The 21,965-nt window shown below is 38.1% G+C and overlaps 1 protein-coding gene across 1 annotated transcript in view; it reads left to right on the top strand.

The window, feature by feature from the left end:
• The first annotated feature begins 8,297 nt into the window (after positions 1-8,297).
• The window catches only part of LOC127641075 (R3H domain-containing protein 1-like), a 47,012-nt gene continuing 33,344 nt past the window's right edge, over positions 8,298-21,965 (top strand). The window contains 5 exon segments of the mRNA XM_052123839.1: positions 8,298-8,494; positions 15,682-15,836; positions 16,155-16,365; positions 19,528-19,563; positions 21,131-21,217. Coding sequence (XP_051979799.1) covers positions 16,186-16,365; positions 19,528-19,563; positions 21,131-21,217 — 303 coding nt within the window. The 5' untranslated portion in view covers positions 8,298-8,494; positions 15,682-15,836; positions 16,155-16,185.

Raw genomic sequence — 21,965 nt, 5'->3', positions numbered from 1 at the left:
CACTTTAAAGATCCTTCCTGCTGTATGTCTCTGCTAAGAACTCTATAGTACTGCTGACTGCATACTGTATACTGCTAACTTTTTATCCAAGTGTGTGAGAAAATGTCTGCAATCTGGTAAAGTAATGATTCAGGAAGATGTTAAGTTGCAGCTAATATCAGTACCAGTTAATACTGGTAATGGAATGTCAATTCAAGAGCATTGCATTGTGGGATGCACTGTGCTCCAGTTGTATACTGCACACTTTGGTAAATGGGTCATCCGGGTGATACTCTATGTATAGAAAATGACCATACTACACACAGTATACATGCTATATACTGCTGGAACATTCAGATTAGTATGGTATAAGCTATTACAGTTAAGATGTTTGTGCTCTACATTCAATCAATATATACCATAAAATGAATGCAGTGTTATTTGGTTTTAAGGAATATTCTGAGTTTCATACAAGTTCAGCTCAATCGACAACATTTGTGTTGTAATGTTAATTCCCACCAAAAAGTTTATTTTCGCTTGTCCCTCCTTTTAAAAAAAATCAAGGTTATAGTGAGGCACTTGCAATGGATGTGAAAAATAGCCAATCTGTAAACATTAAAATACTCATTGTTTCAAAAGTATAGCCACAAGACGTAAACAATATGCGTGTTAACATGATTTCACTGTGATAAAATCGCTTAATCACCTTTTCTTTGTAAAATTATATCCAATTTTGCAACGCCGTAGACAATAAAACGGCCGTAAAAACTATTGAAACAATTTTACAGCTCTAGTAATACACTAGTCTTAATAGAAGAATTTATGTTAGTGTTTTTATAAAAATAATAAGCTTCACATTTGTGCCTTTAAACTAGTAATAGACCAATATAACGCCAGGCCAATAAATCAGCCAATATTTGGCTACTTTTAGGGCTTTTCCATTGCACGGTACAACTCGACTCTCATCGTTTTTTTGGGGTTTTCCACTGTGGCTAGTACCTGGTACCTGATTCTTTTTTTTTTTTTAGTACCACCTCAGTCGAAGTTCCAAGTGAGCCGAGCCGATATTAAACGTGGCGTCAAAATCCTGCAGATCACTGATTTCCAACGCGCGACATCAACCCGCTAGTTTTAATGTTATCAACAGCGATAACTGTATTATTTGGAAATGGCTGTGTGCAAAACCAAGCTGTGGTCAATAAATAAGGTGCAGATGGTCCACTCGTTAGCGATGAACGAGACGAAAATGTCTCTCACGAAGTGTATCAGCTGTTGGCCGCAACATCAACCACCGGACCTACCAACAGTGTAGGGAAAAGTAAAAAAAAAACTTAAGTGACTACAGATCCATCAAGGAAAAGTGGAAGGGGTTCGACCAAATGGACGCTATCTAAACCGGCGAGCAATGTGAGGGAGAGTGCCCTGGACTGGCGTTGATCCACGATGGAGGATGGTGTGTTTTGTTACGTTAACTCTATACTCTGCTTGAAGGCTTAATTTTATTTAGTTGACCAGCTGCTGGAAGCTTCTAAACAACCAGGCCAATTTAACTGTTACACTTGTGTAAAATCACCATGCAACAACTGCTTTATGCTGCACAATGAGCTAGCAGCTAACAGCTAGCGGTCGTGTTATTGTTTTAGTCAGGTCGTGTTGTGTTTAAGGTGATGTCACGGCAGTAGAGGCGGCACAACTATGACGATCAGCCTATAATCCCACCTACTTTGATATGGCACTAAACTGCTGTGGAAATGCAAGCTCAGAAAAGTAAAACGATTAGAGTTGAGGCAAGTCGAACCGTAACGTGCAGTGGAAAAGTGCCATTTGTGATTATCAGCCAATAGCGATGTTCAATTGACCGATTAACACAAGTGTTAACTTTCCGTTGAGTCAGTTCCAAAATCTACCAATAGATTTGTCAATGAATGGTCAACACTTTCTGTTCAAGTTTATTTTTTCTTTTCAAGTTTATGCAAATTAGAGTTTATGTAAAATTACATTTTGTGTAAAATAAGTTTTTCTCTTCAGAAAGTTTTTGTACATTTAAATTGAAAATTGTATTATGGTTTTCTGCAATTATATCGGCCATTCGGCTCTCTAGATATTGGAATCAACATTGAAAACCCATATCGGTTGATCACTAGAGGTAGACCGATGTATCGGTTTACCGATTAATCTGTGCTGATAGTTACTTTTTCCAAAAAGTAACTTATTGGTTATCTGTGTCTATAGTTGCTTTCAGTTTTTTTTGTTTTATTCCTTTGTGTTCCTCCTGAAAATAATGTTTTTATCTTAAAGTGAGGGCATGCAAAGAAAAATGTAACTATATAGAAACATCGTTCATCAGCATATACATTGTTTCCAATTTCATATTGTGAATAATGATAAAAAATGGGCTATAAAAAGCTTAATTTGGTAAATATTAAATATTGAGCATTGTAACAGAGCCAAGTCTACCTCACTTAAAAAAATAGAGTACTTTGTGTGTTTCAGTCTTGTTTTGTTTTAAGTGTCCCATATTATAACCCAATCTTCTTTTTTTCTGATTATTATTGGGTTTTTGGTTGAAAAATAAACTGGTATTTTATTAATTTTGGACTTGGACTTCTATGTATGTGCCGACTAAGAAATTAATCGATTTTAAAACCAATCAGCCGATTACTTGGTTATCTGCCTTTTCCAACACGGTATAGGCAAAATCCACTGTCGGTTGACCTCTTTCGACCACTGCTTCAAACCCTCCAAAAATTGGCCACATTCACTTCTATTGTAAGTGCCTCACTGTATCCTTTACCTTTGCTTTATATAAAAAAAAAAAAAATGGGGTCATTGTGGAAATCATAATTTTGCTACCAATGCTGTCGATTAAGCCTAGCATGTATTGAACCCGGAATTACAACCAGTATTGGAATATGCAGTTGTAATGGTGTCCAAAAGCTGTAAAATGGCCTTAAGCATTTTTCAAGATTTGTTAACATCTTAAATGTTACCTGTTCACCATTTGTTCCCTGTTAACCCAATAAGTACCTTGAATCTAGAACTGAACTGCATTGTTATACTTTTATCATGATTTATTTTTGCCTAGAGAGAGCCATAAGAAAACATCTTGAATCCAGAATTCCACAAAACCTTCATTGGCACATTTATCTTGGATGTAACCGGGTCCTGAATGTGCCACCTAGACGAGAGAAATGACGGTTGTGACCGGTCACCTTTAAATGTCAACACGTTTTCTCATTCTGTTTTTACATGGCTGAAAAGCCGCCGGACAGCAGATCTTCTCTCTTCTCACTGTATTAACGAGAATAATGGCCTGCATGGTAATTCATGGCGCTGTGGTATTTTGGTGCGCTGCAGAGTTATTGACCTGTTCTCTCTTTTGGTAATCATTGTGGAGCTGGACGTTTCACACTAATGAGATAATATCCGATACAAATTACTACTGCACTTCCTTCCACTCTCTCTACTGGTTCATTAAACCATTAATCCAATCTTTTTCATTCATTCTTTTTGTTTTTTCTCCTATGGAGGTAGTAACATTACTTGGTCAATCTAACACCCCTTAAGTTTTTACTAAAAGCCATCTGCAATTTCCTTATTCCTTATCGCCAACTTGAATGTTGACCCTATGCACCCTGATCACCCAATAATTACCATACAGAAAATTAGTGGTGGGAACAGGTTGTGAAACGATAATATTGCAAACTTTTACCCACTTGTTTGTCATTCAGCTTCAGTGCTTTGTGTAACAAGTGGTAAACATCCCGCTTTACATTATCATAGATCCATAGAAGTAGCGTAAATAAGTGGTTGTCAACCGGTTTTGCTTCAGTACCGAGATATTACATTTGACATCAATTGGCTGCACAACACAATAAAAAGCTGAACCTTGATTTATTGTAGCCTGGGGCGCATTTTGTTTAATCTTGCATGGTTTTGTACATGGTTTTCAAATCAAAGAGCATTAATCAAGTGACATAATTTGTTGTTGTTGATGTAGACAACAAAAGATACAGAAAGTTGATGATCCTATTTATTTATATGAGCCTATGTGAAGAATATCAAAGAATGATGTTTGATATTCTTAATATCAAACATCATTCAAACAGAGCATACATTACACCTGAGGAAAACGTTATCCATAATGGTAGAGAATTTTCACCTCGAATTGCTTGCGTGAGTTTGACCGTTGCATTATAAATTTGTGTTAAAACTCACGTTCACGCGAGTAACACGATCCTGCGAGTATTCACCCTTCTCTTTCGGAAAAGGACATGAGGAGCGGCTTCTACGACTTGGTTCATAGTAAAGCGCAACCAATAGGTGAAATCAAGTAGACCCGCATATTTTCAGAACTTACCAGGTAGTCCAACTTCCTCGCTCACTTTCCTCCAAGCGATGTCTTTTTTTTTTCGTCCGGTCTCTGTACATGTAGGACGTTGTGTCATACAATACGTTGTGCCCACACACCGCTACAACAATTTCTTCATGAATTTTTCCAGATTTCTTCTGCTACTATGTCAGTACATCAGTGATATCCGGACAATGTCAATCTTGATAGGCTTTCGCGTCAACGCGCCATTCAGATTTTTATATAATACGCGAATTAAGCGAATTTGTGTGTTTGAAACGTGCCATTAGCTTAATTCGCGCCTGTTCGTGTCTATTTGTATCTTTGTATGTAATCGCGCCGCGTGAAACACTCTCTTGGCGATGTATGTGAACGCGCCATAAGCCTTCCAGGTCCAAACTTCATGTCCTTATATTTACAGTGCAATGCCATATAAGCACTGGTTAGTCAATGAGACCATGAATGGCTCCTCGTTACTGTGTTTGGGTCAATGTAGTTAGACTTTATAATAGTAAACAGCTTACCTAGACATCATAAAATAGAAATAGTAACCTAAACACATTTAGAAACTTTAACTACAACTGCCACAGCTGTAATAAAAATTAGGTCCAGTAGATTCCACCGAATAGATTATTAACAATACAATTTTTGTCAAAATACCACAGTTACTGGTACTATTATAAGGGTGATGTGAAAACATTTATTTTGGCGCATGCACGATGTTCTCTTTTTTTTTTTTTTCTGTCAGTGCTGTTTATAATGTTAGATCTTTGAGTGTTTTCTTTTTATTATTATTATAAAATTGTAAAAGTGTCAATCGCATCACGAAGCATAGGATTTAGCTCGAATAAAGCACCGATTGTGAGTAAGTAAATTTGTCTCCGCTGCTAGAAATTTTGCGTGGGTGAAAAAAGCACTTAGGCCAAACAGATCTGTGAACCATTTCTGGGTCGCGACCCACCGGTTGAGAAACACTGTCGTAAAGCATATCCGTAACTGGTTTGCAATATCATAGTATGGTGATTCTTTGTATTTGGCTTATTGCAATTCAAAACTGTGATGTATTATGAGCATATACTCACATGTTTGTCATTAATCTTCAATGGACTTTTTATGCGCAACAATTGCTTAACATCTTGTTTTAGACTACGTCCACATTTAGAAAGTTTCTTTACGTTTTGGCCTACCGTCCACACTGAGATGGCGCTTTTGACCAGCGAAAACTGAGCTTTTTGAAAACGCACTCCTAAGTGGATACATTTGAAAACACTGTATTCGCGTTGTAGTGAGAAATGGGAAAACGGACATGTTAAAAAAAAACTATTACGTATTTGTTGTTATTTGACACATTCATGTGATCCGTTCAACCCAAAACAATGAAGATGGTGGCCTAATTGACAGACTGTGTTGTACATTTTTCTTCATGCATATTTTATGGGTAGATGTTTTCATAGTCTCAAAAATATACACTCACTAAGCACTTTATTAGGAACACTATGGTCTGAGATGCTATTCTGATCACTGCGATTGAGCGTAATCTGTGTTACCGTAGCCTTTCTGTCAGCTCAAACTTATCTGGCCGTTCTCCATCCGTTCATCCGACCTCTCCCATCAACAAGGTGTTTCTGTCCACAGAACTGCCGCTCACTGGATGTTTTTTTGTTGGCACCTTTCTGGGTAAATTCTAGAGACTGTTGTGTGTGAAAATCCCAGAAATACTCAAACCAGCCCGTCTGGCACCAACAATCATACCACATTCGAAATCACTGAGATCAGATTTTTCCCCATTCTGATTGTTGATGTGAACATTAACTGAAGCTCCTGACCTGTATCTGATTATTTTATGCATTGCACTGCTGTCACTCGATCGGCTGATTATAACATCGCATGAATAAGTAGTCGTACAGGTGTTCCTAATAAAGTGCTCAGTGAGTGGGTGTATAGCATTTAGGTCTATAAAAACAACCTGGACCTGGTTCATTAATCCGTGTCTTTTTCATTTAGTCTTGTTTTTATTCAATGGTGGTAAAATTTCTTGGTCAAGGTTTTAATGCAATGCACAACACCACCCTACCCAAAGTGCTTATTAGACACCGACTGTAAATTCCAACCCTTATCCCGAGGCTATTCCCGCCTGCTTACGGACACAGTCAGGGGGGATGGCAGAATAAACGCGGCTGTCACATTTCCTCCGCAGGCGAACAGCATCTTGGGCTACAATTAGCCAGCATTGGCAGCTCTCCCCCCCTCTGGTCTTTTGTTATGCAAATGAGATTCATGTAATGCCCCGTTTAACTGAAATTTAGCAGATTTTCTCACTGAAAGGAGTGGTGGAAATTCTGGTTGGTGAATGGGGAGTTTTCCTTTTATTTGACATGCTTTGTGTAGCTGTCAGTGTGACCTTTTTCTAAAACAAAAACGTTGGTAGTTGTTGCCGCAATCATTTCAAAAGGAAGGTTATTTGTTAATTTGTCGTTTTTTGTGTGCACATTTTTGTGTAGTCTGAAAGCATGATTGAATTTCCCTTCACATCCTTTTTTGACATTTAAACCTATTTAGTAGCCTACTTAGACAGCATTATTTGGTCATGGCATCTAGCTAGCTGCCTACCTAGAAAGCCCTTTTGGGCGAGCTCTATAGCTTGACCGCTTTTTTGGTGTTCCTGGCGAGTTCCCTACCTAGACAGCATGTTGACTTGAAATCTGTCAGGCAGCTCAGCTAGACATCCTTTTTTGAGCATCATGCCTAGTAGCTGCCTATCTAGACAGTATATTTTTCTAGGAACCTACCTAGACAGCATTTTTATTGTTTGTATTTTTTTTTTTGGCTATCAAAACTAGCGAGCAGTTTTGGGCTTCACACCTAGCGAGATGTATAGTTAGTCTGCTTTTTTGGGTGGTGTTCCTAGTGAGTTCCCTACCTAGACAGCATATTGACATTACATTTATTAGGCAGCTTACCTAGACATCTTTTTTTGAGCATCATGCCTAGTAAGTTGCCAGCCTAGACTGCGTTTTTGGGTGTCGTACCTAGATAGCTGCCTATTTTTCTAGGAACCTACAGAGACAGCATTTTTTATTTAATTTCATTTTTATGTCTAGTGAGTTGCCAACATCTCAACAGCAGTTTTGGGCATCTTCCCTCAAGTAGCATATCTAAACTTCATATATAGCAAAGAACCTACCTAGACAGCATTTTTGGGCATCATATTTAGCAAGGAGCCTACATAGACAGCATTTGTGGGCATAAAACCTAGTGTTCTGCCTGTCTTAACAGCAGTTTTGGGCATCTTACTTAGAAAGCTACCTATCTAGATGGCATATTTGGGCATTATATCTAGCAAGGAGCCTACATAGACAGCATTTTTGAGCATCAGACTTAGAAGGCAGTTAAACCTCTGCAAAATCGAATATTACGAAAGGTAACAGTTTTCATTAAGACATGCATTGCTTCGCACTATGCAGTGTGCTCATTTTGTTGGTTTGTATCGTGGAAGACAAAACATTTTCAAATGAATACCATCAATCTAGGCTAAAAGCACAAGGGAACATCACTTTAAGCAGAGTGCGTGTTTGACTGCGGCACTGGGTTCGACTAGTAGCTTATGTGCACTCTGGGCAACTGAATGAGGTGGATTTGCAGTGCTGGCATGATCCAACCCTGACAGACGGTCCCACAGTGGCACTTCGCCACAGTTGTCCGTGTGTGTGTGTGTGTGTGTGTGTGTGTGTGTGTGTGTGTGTGTGTGTGTGTGTGTGTGTGTGTGTGTGTGTGTGTGTGTGTGTGTGTGTGTGTGTCTTTGCCGTCTGCCTCTCTCTCTGGTCCACAGGGGCCATCTCATTGGCTCTTGAGGGTGGAGCCTGGTTTAGTGCTGACATACTGCACCCGGCCCTTGGGGTGCTCTGATTGGCTGAGGTAGGAATGACATCACAAAGGCCAGCTGTTGATTTGGCGGAGAGTGTGTGTGTGCATGAGAGAGAGAGAGGGGAGAATCAGGAAGGATTGCGGCAGCGATGGCTTTGGGCAGGTACGCGAGCTGGCTGCGCTCAGACGGAGGAGAGCAGAGCTGCACTGAGCACGCTCCGTTTAATGGCACTCGGGCTGCTATGGAAACTAATGATGTGAGCCGAGATCCGGATCATGAACGCCGCCAGGCAGTTGTGTGTGAGTGACAATTCTTCAACATGGAAAAATGTTTATTTGATTGCTGACAGTGGTTTTGTTATAGTTACATTTTTGAATGCTTGTTTTAAATGGTGTGAATGTAAAATAAATACATAATGCACCAAAAAACTATCAAAAAGTGTTTCACGAGAGTTTCTTTTAGAATAAAAACAAAAGGTCACTTTGGAGAAATTACACTAGTCAAAATATTTTCATTTTGTCTTCAAATAAACATTCACAAATAGCTTCAATTAACAATTTAATTGAACTTTATATTAAAGGATCATTAAAGAATCGAAAAATGTCTAATTAATTATTTTAATTGCCACTTTTTCCCTGGTTAACGTTAGACCCTTGCAAAAATGACAAATATATTTGTGTGTCAGTAAATTGCACTCTGTGCCTGTTTGTGTGTGTGCACGCACGCTTGTGGTTTTTAATGACATTCCCGTAATTGCTCCATTGTATAATTTGAAAAGTGCCCGAGGCAGCTATCAACGAAAGCCGGGTGTTTGCGCGTTTGCGTCGGTGTAAATTATGCCTCAAGGCATTCAGCTAATATCGTTAATGTGGCGAATCGTGTAAATGAACTGATGAGGAGAGGAAAGGAGAGCGTTCTCTCAACTGTGACAGCGGCCACACACTGAGAAAATGGATTGTAACGGAAAAAGGAGGTAAAAACCATTAGCGACGCTTTTATCCAGCAATATGGGTCATTCGCATATTAGTCCAAAACAGGAGTGAAGTCTTTGTAGCCTGAAGCCCAATGTAGTGATGTGTTTCTTTTGTCAGGAGGGTAAGTGCTTGTTGCTTTATTAATTGCTATTAGAAATGATGGGTGTCCTTTTTTCTCGGGCTACACGTAGTGGTCCTATAAAGAGATATAATGAGTCCGCTTATATTTAAAAAGGTCATAAAAGTTCAGGGGTCTTGATCGCATCACTCTTTTATTGTTAAATTAACTCATTTGCATGGATTCGTCTAGTATGGATTTATCTGTTTTTCCTCTGTCTTTTGTTTATTTTTGGTGTTTGTCTCAAATAAAATTGGACAAAGAAATGTGAAAGATTGTTTGTCATTTCTGTCGGTCTCTGCTGGTCCGCGTTCATCCCAGAATCAGTTGTTTCTGGCACTGTGGCTCTGTCTCAAAAACAGCATTTTTGGTGATTGTAATCAGTGAACTACCTGCCTAGACAACCTTTTTGAGCACCTAGTAAGCTGCCTACCAAGGCAGCATTTTTGTCAATGTTGCCTCACGAGCCACCTAACTAGACATCGTTTTTGACCATCATACTAATTGTTCTGCATACCTAGACAACATTTATGGACATAATACCTAGACGGCATTATGGGGTATCATACTTATTAAGCTGTCTAGATGGCAGTTTTGGGCATTGAACCTAGCGAACTGTCGACCTAAACGGCATTTTTGTCCATCGTAACAAGTGCACATACCTACCTAGACCGTATTTTGGGGTATTATACTTATCAAGCTGTCTAGATGGCAGTTTTGGTCATTGAACCTAGCGAACTATCGACCTAAACGGCATTTTTGTCCATCGAAACAAGTGCACATACCTACCATGACCGTATTTTGGGGCATCATACTTGGTAAGCTGCCTATCTAGACAGCAGGTTTGGGCATTGTACCTAGCAATATGTCGACCTAAACTGCATTTTTGTCCATCATAACAAGTGCACATACCTACCTAGACCGTATTTTGGGGCATCATACCTTGTGAGCTGCCTACCTAGATGACGTTTTTGGGCATCATACCTAGTGAGCTGCTAACCTAAACAGCACTTTTATCCATCATACCAAGTGCACTTACCTACCTAAACAGTATTTTGGGGCATCATACTTGGTTAGCTGCCTGTCTAGATGGCATTTTTGGGCATTGAACCTAGTGAGCTGTTGACCTCAACAGAATTTTTGGCCATTGTAACAAGTGCACATGCCTAGACAGTATTTTGGGGCATCGTACATAGGAAGCTGCCTATCTAGACTGCAGTTTTGGGTATTGAATCTAGTGGGCTGTTGACCTAAATGGCATTTTTCTCCATCGTAACAAGTGCACATAATACGGTCTAGGTAGGTTTGGGGCATCATACCTTGTGAGCTGCCTACCTAGATGATGTTTTTGGGCATCATACCCAGTGAGCTGCTAACTTAAACAGCACTTTTATCCATCATACCAAGTGCACTTACCTACCTAGACAGTATTTTGGGGCATCGTACATGGTAAGATGCCTATCTAGACAGCAGTTTTGGGTATATAATCTAGTGAGCTGTCAACCTAAACAGCATTTTTATCCATCATACCAAGTGCACTTACCTACCAAGACCGTATTTTGGGGCATCATACTTTGTGAGCTGCCTACCTAGTTGATGTTTTTGGGCATCATAACTAGTGAGCTACTAACCTAAACGGCATTTTTAGGCATCATAAGTGCGTTTCAAATTGGAATGCGTCTAAAAATGCTTTTTTGGTAAGCAGCTTACTAGGTTTTCGAGACCCATCCATTGTGTTTTGTGTTTTTCTGCAGCAGTTAATTCTTTCAGCAAAGATTTTAGTATTTCTTCTTTTTTTCATATCCTCCAGCGTATTGCTTCGGACATCTGTACTGCCAAGTTTGTGAATATGTTTGGCAGCTGAAATCTGTGGGGAGTCTTTTCTCTCTTGTAATGCGCAAAATAACGTATTGAATATGGAGTGAAACTGTTATGCGGGGGGTGAGTGTTGGAGGGCTTATTTTGAAATGCAGATTTAGATCTTCACCTCACCTCTTTGTTTTTACATAAACGGCATGTTAGGGGAAAAAGATACTGCAGCGCCGAGATTAGCCCGCGGCGAGAGAGATCCTTGGATATTTATGAGCAGCTCTTGTCTCTCTGGTTCACATCGTAGTGCGTGTTATTTCTGCGAACAGTAGGTGTTTAAATCAGTGTGTGGGCGGAAAAGCTCCCTCTCTCTCGAAAGTCATAATTGTCTTTGAGAGCGTCACTTACCGTCAGCATTTATGATTAGTTCTCTTGGTCGGCTGTCACCTCGCGACCCAGAACGGCTCGTCCGTTTGCCGCTTTGTTGGCTTTGAAGAGCCTAAAGGCTTCTGATGCGAGACATTTGAGATAAAAGCTGATTAAAAGAGACATTTTATCAGGAATTTTCCCTCCCACTTTTTGCGCTTGAGTGGGATAAAGCCAATAAACTGTGCAAACTACCTAAGTAAATTAGGCAATCTTTATATTTTTTAGTTTTTTGATGGTATTCAATATATATCTCTATTTAGGTATTTGCTCAGAGAACCATTTTTCAGTTTTTCAGTAAATGGACACAAGGAAGACAATAGTTTACTGACTTTCATTTATATGCTCCATTATAACAAAACGGTAATAAATGCCAATATTTTCCTAAATACCATTTTGACATTTTAAATGGGACATTGATTCAACAAATAATTTGTGCATCAATAGAAAATGAGTTATGAATCATTTCATTGAAACGGGCAACTTAACGATTCTAATTCACTTAGTCGCAAGTCACAAGGATAAAAAAGATTGCGAGTCAGTCTTGATTACGTAATTGCCAAATAAAATGCATTGCGACGTTCAGGATGCTGCTACGTTTTATATTGTTAATATATGAATAAATATTCAATATATTACCTAGTCCAAACATACACACAAATGGAAAGCATGGCACAGTCGTAGATAATTCTGATGGACCGTCTGGCTGTTTGGATGACAGCTTGTTTATTTGTGTGTATGTATGTGTGGTCATACCCACCTGTTCTTGTCATTGCTGCCACCTGTGTTACTGTCATAGCGTGTGTGATGCTAATCCTCTGAATTCTGATCTGTGTGTTTGTGTGTCGCAGTATGCATCTTCTCTTACGGTTTTAGTATCTTGATTGCACACACAATCGCACTCTAAGAGTCTGGATCTCTGGCTGGACTGTACTGTGGTCAGATTTTCCAGCGAGTGTATTCTTACCTGGCAGAATTAGTTGGCTGGTGTCTTTAACAGGATTACAGTGTCAGGTTAGGACCGTTTGACCTCAGAATTCAGGGTTGGTCTCCACTTGGCATGGGTGTCTAGATTGGCAGTGCCAGGATTCAATGATGTACCATCATGGGAGGGGTTATTGATGCCCAGTTAAACCCTGTCCCATATGTTCAGTTCAGACGGACAGCACACAGGGAAGAGTGAATTAATCCAACATTGGTGAAGACTTGGATGGTGAACATTAATTAGGTTACAAGACGTGCTGCATTAGGAGTGTGACCTGATTACTGTTCATTCATTTCTTGACTTTCCAGTACAGCCCAATTAATATTAATTCACCAATTGTTCATCATAGTAGTACTTGTAATTTTGCCACCTGAATTGTATTGGTACTACAATACTAATCATTCGACATAGTAGGAGTTGTCATTTCGACACCCAAATGGACTTGGTTCTGCAATAATTGTTTTTTGTCATAATATGATTCGTAACATCAGCACCTGTAGTAAAGTTATACCTTTACTACTCGTTCTTCATGGAATTCGTAGTTTCGGCACCCGTTTTGAGTTGGTACTACCGATATAATTGTTCATCGGATTCATAATTGCTGCCCCTGTTTTAACTTAGTATGACAAATGCTAATCGTTTGTCGTGGAATTCGTAGATTTGACACCTGTTTTGAGTTTGTACTACTGGGGTTGCGCAGTATACCAGTACTAACGAATTATCACGATACCAAAAAATAAAAAACGGTACGATATCTTGTTGTTAATTTTGTTACCATATGTGTGCTGCCATTAGCAAAATGTAATCTAATGTGAGAGTTTTGAGATGAAATCAAAGTCTGTTTAAAAATAATAATAAAAAAGTCTTGATATGACCAAGTGTGATCATTAAACAGCAGAAGTATGTAATTTAGTTAAATAATATACAGTCACATTCACTGCGTGCCACAGAATGAGAGGCTCTCGCTCTCCTCTGTCATCTTCACACACAGTCACGCAGGTGCGCACACGCACGCACTACTAATGCTTGATTTTCATGCAGTGTGTCCAATAGTATCCATCTGCAGAGCAGTGTGTTTGGAGTTAAAAGGCTGTGAACTTTCAAATTACCTTTTTCACCAGAGATTTCAGCTCATGAGTCGTTGGAAGTTTGATTTATCGAACCCTTCAAAAACAGGAAGAACTTCAATGGTCTTTATAAAATAAAAGTCCCGTTGAAATGAGAGCTTTATTTAACTGGATGTGTAAAATTGAAGATATTACTACTACTAACAAGTGTAATTTTCAAAGTAGTAGCAATAATAATCATAATAACAATAATATAATATTAAATGGTTATAATATTATTATTATTATTATTATTATTATTATTATTATCTGTGAGCAATATCACAAAAGCTGAATACCAGTACTAAATATTAGCATGATGTTATTCAGCCATGGGAGCCTCTGGTAATCACATTGTTTTCAAATGTAAAGGTTTTTTTTTATTTTTTTTTTTACCAAAAATAATTATTTATAATTTATTATATTTTCATTTGATCAAAGCTGTACAGTATGTATTTGATTTAAACATTTAACATGGAATCCAGAAGACTTTATGCCGATATTTATTACTCATCATAATACAAGTCTTCATTTCACCAATTAATTTTGTATAAAACATTCAGCGTTATTTCATCAAAAATCTGATTTTTTTTTTTTTTTTATTTGTTTAGTATTGAGTTAGTATCGATACTGAGGTACCAGGGCTGGTATAGTTCAGAAGCCAAAATTTTTGTTTTGGAGTTACCACACAAATAGATTTGGTACTATGATACTACATGTTCCTCATAATAAGATTTGTAACAATTTCAACTGAATTGAGTTAGTATTATAATACTAATCATTGTTCATTGAATTTGTAATTTCAGCCCCATTTTTAAGTTGGTTTACCAAAACAATTATTCGTTATAGGATTCATAATTTCGGCACCTGGTTTAGTTAATACTACTGATATTAATCATTCATCATAGTAGAATTTGTCATTTTGCCACCCAAAAGTAGTTAGTACTAAGATACTTAAATGTTCGTCGTAATACATGTTGTGATGTTACAAATCTACTAAGTACCACACGCCCCACAGAGAACGAGAACGACATTATAGCAACCACGAGGAGGTTAACCCAACGTGACTCTACCCATCCTAGCAACCGGGCCAATTGGTTGCTGAGGAAGCCTGACTGGATTCACTCAGCACGCCCTGGATTCGAACTTGTGACTCTAGGTGTGGCAGTCAGCGTCTTTACTTGCTGAGCTATCCAGGCCCCCATTGTAGGATTTATAACATTGCCACCTGTTTTAAATTCATTTTACCTTTACTAATAGGATTCATAACATTGCTACCTGTATTGAGTTAGTACTACAATACTAATTGTTTATCATTGGATTTGTAATTTTGCCACCTGTATTGAGTTGGTACTACCAATATTAATCACTCTTCATAGTAGTATTTGTTATTTTGCCACCCAAATGGTGTTGGTACTACGAGACTTAATTGTTCATCATAGTAGGATTCGTAAATTCACCACCCATATTGAGTTGATACTACCGATGCTAACTGTTCATCATAGCAGGATTTATCATTTTAAATTATAGAAAAAATTTGAATAAAGTTGGAACTTGCTATATTTATGTTTCACCTTTTTTTCCTTCACCTGACTGGACATGGTATGACATCGGCATGCCCTAATTATTTTTTATGCGATAAGAGTGTAATTGACCTTAAATCTTTTCAGGAGTGTCTTGGGTCTTTCTTGCTCTCCTTTGTTAAAAGAATTTGGTAGGTTTGTCATGAACATTTAATATTTAATGAGGGCAGAGCAATATTATTGGTAAGATTATTTAGCTCATTGCAAGGCTTCAAATGAGTGAAATGTGGCATAAGTTTAGCTTTTAAATATGACTACAGCTCTTTGAATTATAGAGTTCCTGTCTGTCTGCAGCACAGTCTATTCTCCATATTCATGTCACAGTTTTGACACTTTTTCAGAATTATTGCAGTATTTCAGCTCCCAAAAGACCTTCCAGTCTCTCCGCCACACATGTTCAGCTTTTATCAAGGACGCTACTGTATCTACTCATCCCTGACCTCTTGACCTCTCCGTATTTGACCCCTGACTTATGTGTATGACAGGTGTCCGAGGGTGATGCAGAGCATGTGTGTGAGCTGTGGCTTGGCGACCCCACCCGAGCACTGGTGACGGGGGTCATGGGACTGCTGCTGCCCCCTATCCGTCTCTCAGTCCACCACGCTGCCTCCGTAGGCCCCAGGGTCCTACACTCCCCAAGGTACTAGCCCAGTCCAGAAAGCCGCACAGATAGTAAACCGCATTACATCCTGCTGTATTTTTTCTGCTTATGCAGTTTTAAGTTGCAAGTAAATTTACGATCCAACGTAAACAGATAAACATTTTAGCTGTCAATAACAAAAGACCAATAGATATAGCAGTCCCCATTTTTAGTCACAAAGTCGTCAGTACTACCAATGCCATAGAAAATGTTTTCTATTTTTACAATTTTGCTATCAGAACTTATTGACATCACTAGATGGAAGTCAACTCAATCACGTAGTTGACTAAATCATCTGTGTGTCTTTCTCTCACTCAGGTGGTGATTTTCGGTCTTGCGTCTGAGGATAATGTCTGAGTCTTCTCTGGACACCAGAAGTTGTGATGTTATGAAGGTTCTGGAGAGTGACGGACCACACCCGGCCGGCTCGCCTGCGACACATGAGCTCCAACACACGCCCAAGAACAACGGCACACACACCCTCCACCAGGAGTGTGTCACAGACCAAAGCTCCTCCCATCAAACTCAGGTAAAGAGTTTGTGATTTGTATGTGGCTGATTGTACATTCTATACAAGTGGTGCATTTATAATGGTAGGATTCGTAATTTCGCAATCTTTATTGAGTTAGTATTACCGTACTGATATTAATCATTCATCATTGTACGATTAGTAATTTTACCACTTGTATCGAGTTGGTACTACCATACTGATGCTAAATGTTCATCATGGTAGGATTAGTAACTTCGCCATCTGTATTGAGTTGGTACTACCGTATTTATACTAACTGTTCATAATGGTAGGATTCATAATTTCACCATTTGTATTGAGTTGGTACTACCATACTGATACTAAACGTTGTCATGGTAGGATTCTTAATTTTGGCATCGGTACTGGGTTGGTACTTCCGTCCTGATACTAATCATTCGCTATGGTAGGATTCATCATTTCGCCATCTGTATTGAGTTGGTTCTACCGTATTGATACCAATTGTTTGTCATTGTAGGATTCGTAATTTTGCCATCTGTATTGAGTTGGTACTACCTTATTGATACCAAACGTTTGTAATTTCGTCGTTCGTCATGGTACGATTTTTATTTTCACCACCTGTACTTATGCTAAACATTTGTCATGTTAGGATTCATAAAACACCACCTGTATTGAGTTTGTACAACGATACTGAAAATAATTGTTTGTAATGGTACGATTTGTATTTTCGCTACCTATATTTAGTTGGCACTACCATACTGATACTAATTGTTCGCCATTTGTACAATTCGCAATTTTGCCACCTTGAGTTGGTCCTACCGTGCTGATACTTATCATTCGTCATTGTAGAATTTGTCATTTATCACCTTTAAGGAGGGGTTTCATGAAGCTTTAAGATTGTGTCCACTCGTTGCTTTAATTTATTTACAGTAGGGTAATGACTTATTATGGGATTTTAATGGGGAAACACTTTTATGAGTTCTACCCTCCTTGCGACCCTTGATGGCACCACACAGGCACATTCTCCAAATGGCCACAGAGTGGTCTGCCGTTGCTGTGGCGTCTGAATGTCTCTACATAAAGACTAAGATAAGACAACAAGATGAGTCGAATTAGCTAATCAGATCCTGAGCCTGTCCATTCTGGCATGTGATTGGCTGATGTCAGGAGAGAGAGGAAGGACAGTTAATCTTCACCTGAAATCCTGCTGGTTTATCTGCAAACTGTGTGTGTGTGTGTGTGTGTGTGTGTGTGTGTGTGTGTGTGTGTGTGTGTGTGTGTGTGTGTGTGTGTGTGTGTGTGTGTGTGTGTGTGTGTGTGTGTGTGTGTGTGACTTTGCCACCATCTGCTCTTGGTGCATTGAGAAAGGGCAGTGGCCAGGTGCATTGAAACACATGCTGATCTCAGCTCTTCTTTCTCCTTTTCTTTGTTCATTTTTCCTTACCCTCCTCTACAATTAGTTGCTTCAATGGTGCACACATTTCATTAAATATAATACCTGAATAACATGCACACACAACTTTTTGACCTTCTTGCAAGAACAAGCATGTCATGTTATGACAAAAGCAACATGTGTTGTAAACCATTTAAAGTCATTGTGAAATAAAAATGTACTTTCTTATTGTGACTATACACATTATTCTGAAGAATTATTTTTTTTAGGGATGCACCGAAATTTCGGCCGCCGAAAATTTTCAGCCGAAAATGGCACTTTCAGCACTTTCGGTTTTCGGCCGAAAGAGAAAAAAGGCCGAAAATATGAGCCGAAAATATATACCTCCTCGCCCCGCCCCTCAGAGCTCAGATTTCAATCTGGATCGATCTAGCTCTTATCACAGCGCTACCAAACAAAGGCCGATCATGTCAGCGGTGTGGACATTCTTCAAAGTTTCTGATAAGGACATCAAATTTGCGATCTGCAGTGTTTATTCAGCAGAACTTTCAAGATATATATATATATATATATATATATACAGAATACAGCAAGAGATTCTACAGGAAAATGTCACAACTAGCGCAGCTACAACACAACTTGAGACGTATAGCTGAACTACGCCAGAAGCGACAATCCCCTTGACTACGGTCGCATAAACAAACACCGCTTTCCTTTGCTTGCGCGGATTGCGCGCAGGTATTTATCTGCCCAAGCACCAGCACAGAGAGTGAGAGACTGTTCAGTGCAGCATCTCATGTTCTTGATGAGCTTTCTGACAGGAGAGACTGTCAGAAAGTTTAGCAACTTTTGTTCTTGAAGAGAAACCTGTCACTTGTACTTAAATAGAAAGCGGTCCAATATGATGTGTATAGCAATTACATTACACTTGTTCTTCACTTGAGGATACATCTGTCGTTTACAGTTGAGGTTGGATTTAGTTCAATTACTGCTGTTTTGCACAATCATTTTCACTTAAAGTGTACATACGTTTACATAAACAGAATAGAGCACTGATCTATATATATAATTATATATTATAGATATATATAGATCAGTGGAATAGAGACTCATTCTGTGTTCTGCCTGTTGTTTTAATTAAAATTACTGTTGCATATTTAAACTTTTTGAAAGATGTTAGCTAAGTTCATTACTTGACTGTTGTTTTGCATATAATAGTTTTCTAAAACTTTACATTATTTGGATAATTGTTAATAAAATCTGTAAAATTAGATTTTTACAGAACTGAAAAGAAGAAGAATATTTAATATAGTTTTAATATATTTTTTGTCCAATTTTATTGTGCTACTTTCAATAAAAGTGTGATTTATTTTATTGGTTTGTAGTTTTTCAATTCAGATTAATTAAATTCATGAAATTAATGAAAAAGTATAACATTAATACAATTATACACAACATTTTTTTTTTTTTTTTTTTTTAAATAGGTAAAAATTTCGGTTTCGGTTTTCGGCCAAGTGCATCCTGGATTTTCGGTTTCGGCCCAGAATTTTCATTTCGGTGCATCCCTAATTTTTTTTGTTCTTACTAACCTTTTCTCAAAATGTATAAATTGCTCCGACTCTAAAATGACGTCTATTCATGGTCCAATCAATTCCTGATGAATAAAATCAAGTCCCAACCAAACGTTTTTCTTATGCTGTTTTACTCCAATATGTCTGATTACGAAAGTAAAATGCATTTTCATGTTGACTTTAATATCATGGTTGTCCAAACGTGTACTCACTTCCTCCATTTTCTTTGATTAACGACAGCTCAGCCAATCCACAACGAGTATTAAACGTTCCAAGGTACAGTATCACAATAGCATGTATGTAGAGTATGTAACGAAGTTGGTTTAAATGTATCTTTTGTTTGTTTTTATTGCCTGCACGCTGTGTTCCGTGTTAACAAAATGCAAGAAAAAGAGAATTCGTCAATGCTTTTGATGGAACTGATCGGGGAATAAAACCCCCTTCTTTAGTCGGTAAAGATTTATATGCATTTTGTGGGTGATTTTCCCACCTGCTGCCGAATTCTCCTCTCATTACCAGATTAAAGGAATATTCCGGGTTAAATACAAGTCAAGCTCAATTGACAGCATTTGTTGCATAATCCTGATTACCACGACTCGTCCCTCTTTTTCATAAAACAATAAAATCTGGTTTACGGTAAGGCACCCACAAGTGAATCGAACAATATGAAAAAAATTATTGTGAAAAATACGCTTTTTCTTTCTTTTTTTTGGCCATATCGCCCAAACCACTATATTATATGAAATATGTAATTGTTGTTTATCGGTGACACATTGCAATCAGGTTGTGTATACTTGTCTTATGTTAATATCTACATGTACAAATACATTTGAACTTAAAATGAAGTGACGTAACATCCTTAGCTGATTTAGGATATAATATGTGTTTCATATGTTAATGTATACAACCTTGTCGTAAAGTGTTACCCTGTCAACACCCATTGGCCATTGTGTAATTCACACCCTGAATAAACGTTAAACTACTGTGTTTCAAAAGTATAGCCACAAGATGTAAACAAAATGTGTATTAACATGATTTTAGTGTGATTTTGAAGAACTCGTAAGCTTGTAAAGTTATATACAATTTTACACCTGAGTTGCCATGAAGAATACGCAGTAAAATGTAAAACCCTAAAAACGACAATTTATAAAAACGTACAGCTCAAATAATAGAAGAATGAAAGTGATCATATTTCTAGCTTTAGTCTTCAATACTGGCCCTATTCACTGCAAGTGCCTCACTGTATCCTCGATTTTTGCTTCTTTTTAAAGTAGGATCGAGCCGAAATAATTTTTTGTGGTAAACAATATTATGCGACAAATGTTGTCGATTGAGCTTCACTTGTATTAAACCCAGAACATGCCTTTTTTAAATACTGCATGTCCTGTTTATTTAAGAGTTCAGAGTGTGATTTAAAATAAATTTAAAAAAAATTATGTTGCGATAGTTTGACTTTGCCTGCAAGAAACTCTCTTGAGCTTGTTCAAAATAGTGGTGATTTGCATTGATTAGTACACTTGTTTGTTTGTCTTTTAAAGTGCTTGTTCTTGTCGAGTGTGTGCTGATGATTGCTTTTTGTTTATTAGTTTGTCGTTAATGCTTGATTTCGAAATCTTTCAACTGAGATTTTCAGACTTTCAGGGGTTTCAAATCAGTCGTTCTAATAAACACTCCTCCAATTAATGATCATAAAGCATACCCCTCCCTAAGCTCTGAAAATTCTCCTGATACGTTTTCTTTTTGCGAAATGGTGGATGTATATTTTTAGTCGCTGTGGTAATGCTTTGCTGGATGAAATGTAGCGAATGAGTCATTTTTGGTAACCATGGTTACTCTCCTCCAGTCCAACGGCAAGTTAAAGTTAGTACGCAGCTTGGCGGTGTGCGAGGAGCCATCTCCACCCCTGCTCGGAGATCTGCTGCATGAACAGGTAAACGCAGCCAATCAACCCGAAAGTGGGTGTTTGTGTGGGTATTTTCGGAATGGCGTTCTGCGTACTATGTTTGAAAGGAAATAGAATACAAAATGTATAATGTGCATGGTTTCAAAATTGTTTTTATGAATAGTGTTCCATACTTTTGAGAAAGACATTTGTATTTATTTAATGGCAACATATGTGGACAGAGGGACTCATTTATAAATAATACAAAGACATAGGATGTTAGATTTTTAATAAAAATTGTATTGTTTCCAGGAGTGTTGGTTATTCATGTTTTTGAGATGTTACAGACATTAAATCAGAAATTAGCATCATCCAATCACTGCCAACCATGTTAAAATGAAATTATAAATGATTAATTCTGATGTACTGAATATCATTGTCATGTCTGTCAAATGTTTTGAGTGATCCAAACATCATCTGCAGCCTGAAACTGGACTTTTGATCAGATTTTAGGATTGAGTGCACTTAGCTGCATAGGAAAGCTATAGGATGCTCCCTATTTAGTGAATGACTTAACCTTCAGTGTAATGTCTGTCTGCACTGATCCCACAACAGTTCTGCACAGTAAAATAGGATTTCTAAGGAAAAGATGCACTAAAGTACACGTTAGTGTACATTGTGTTTAGCAACGTGGCATTTCGTGTTAAATCGCTCACATTTAAAAAAATGGCATTTCAGAATGAAACTAGAGACTCTAAACTTTTGACTCAAACTGGTTTCAGTGTGTAAACTAAAT

The sequence above is a fragment of the Xyrauchen texanus genome, chromosome 50 (assembly GCF_025860055.1).
Source record: "Xyrauchen texanus isolate HMW12.3.18 chromosome 50, RBS_HiC_50CHRs, whole genome shotgun sequence".
Classification (NCBI taxonomy): Eukaryota; Metazoa; Chordata; class Actinopteri; order Cypriniformes; family Catostomidae; genus Xyrauchen; species Xyrauchen texanus.
The sequence above is the reverse complement of the archived record's forward strand: the minus strand, read 5'-3'. Positions and strand labels throughout refer to the sequence as shown.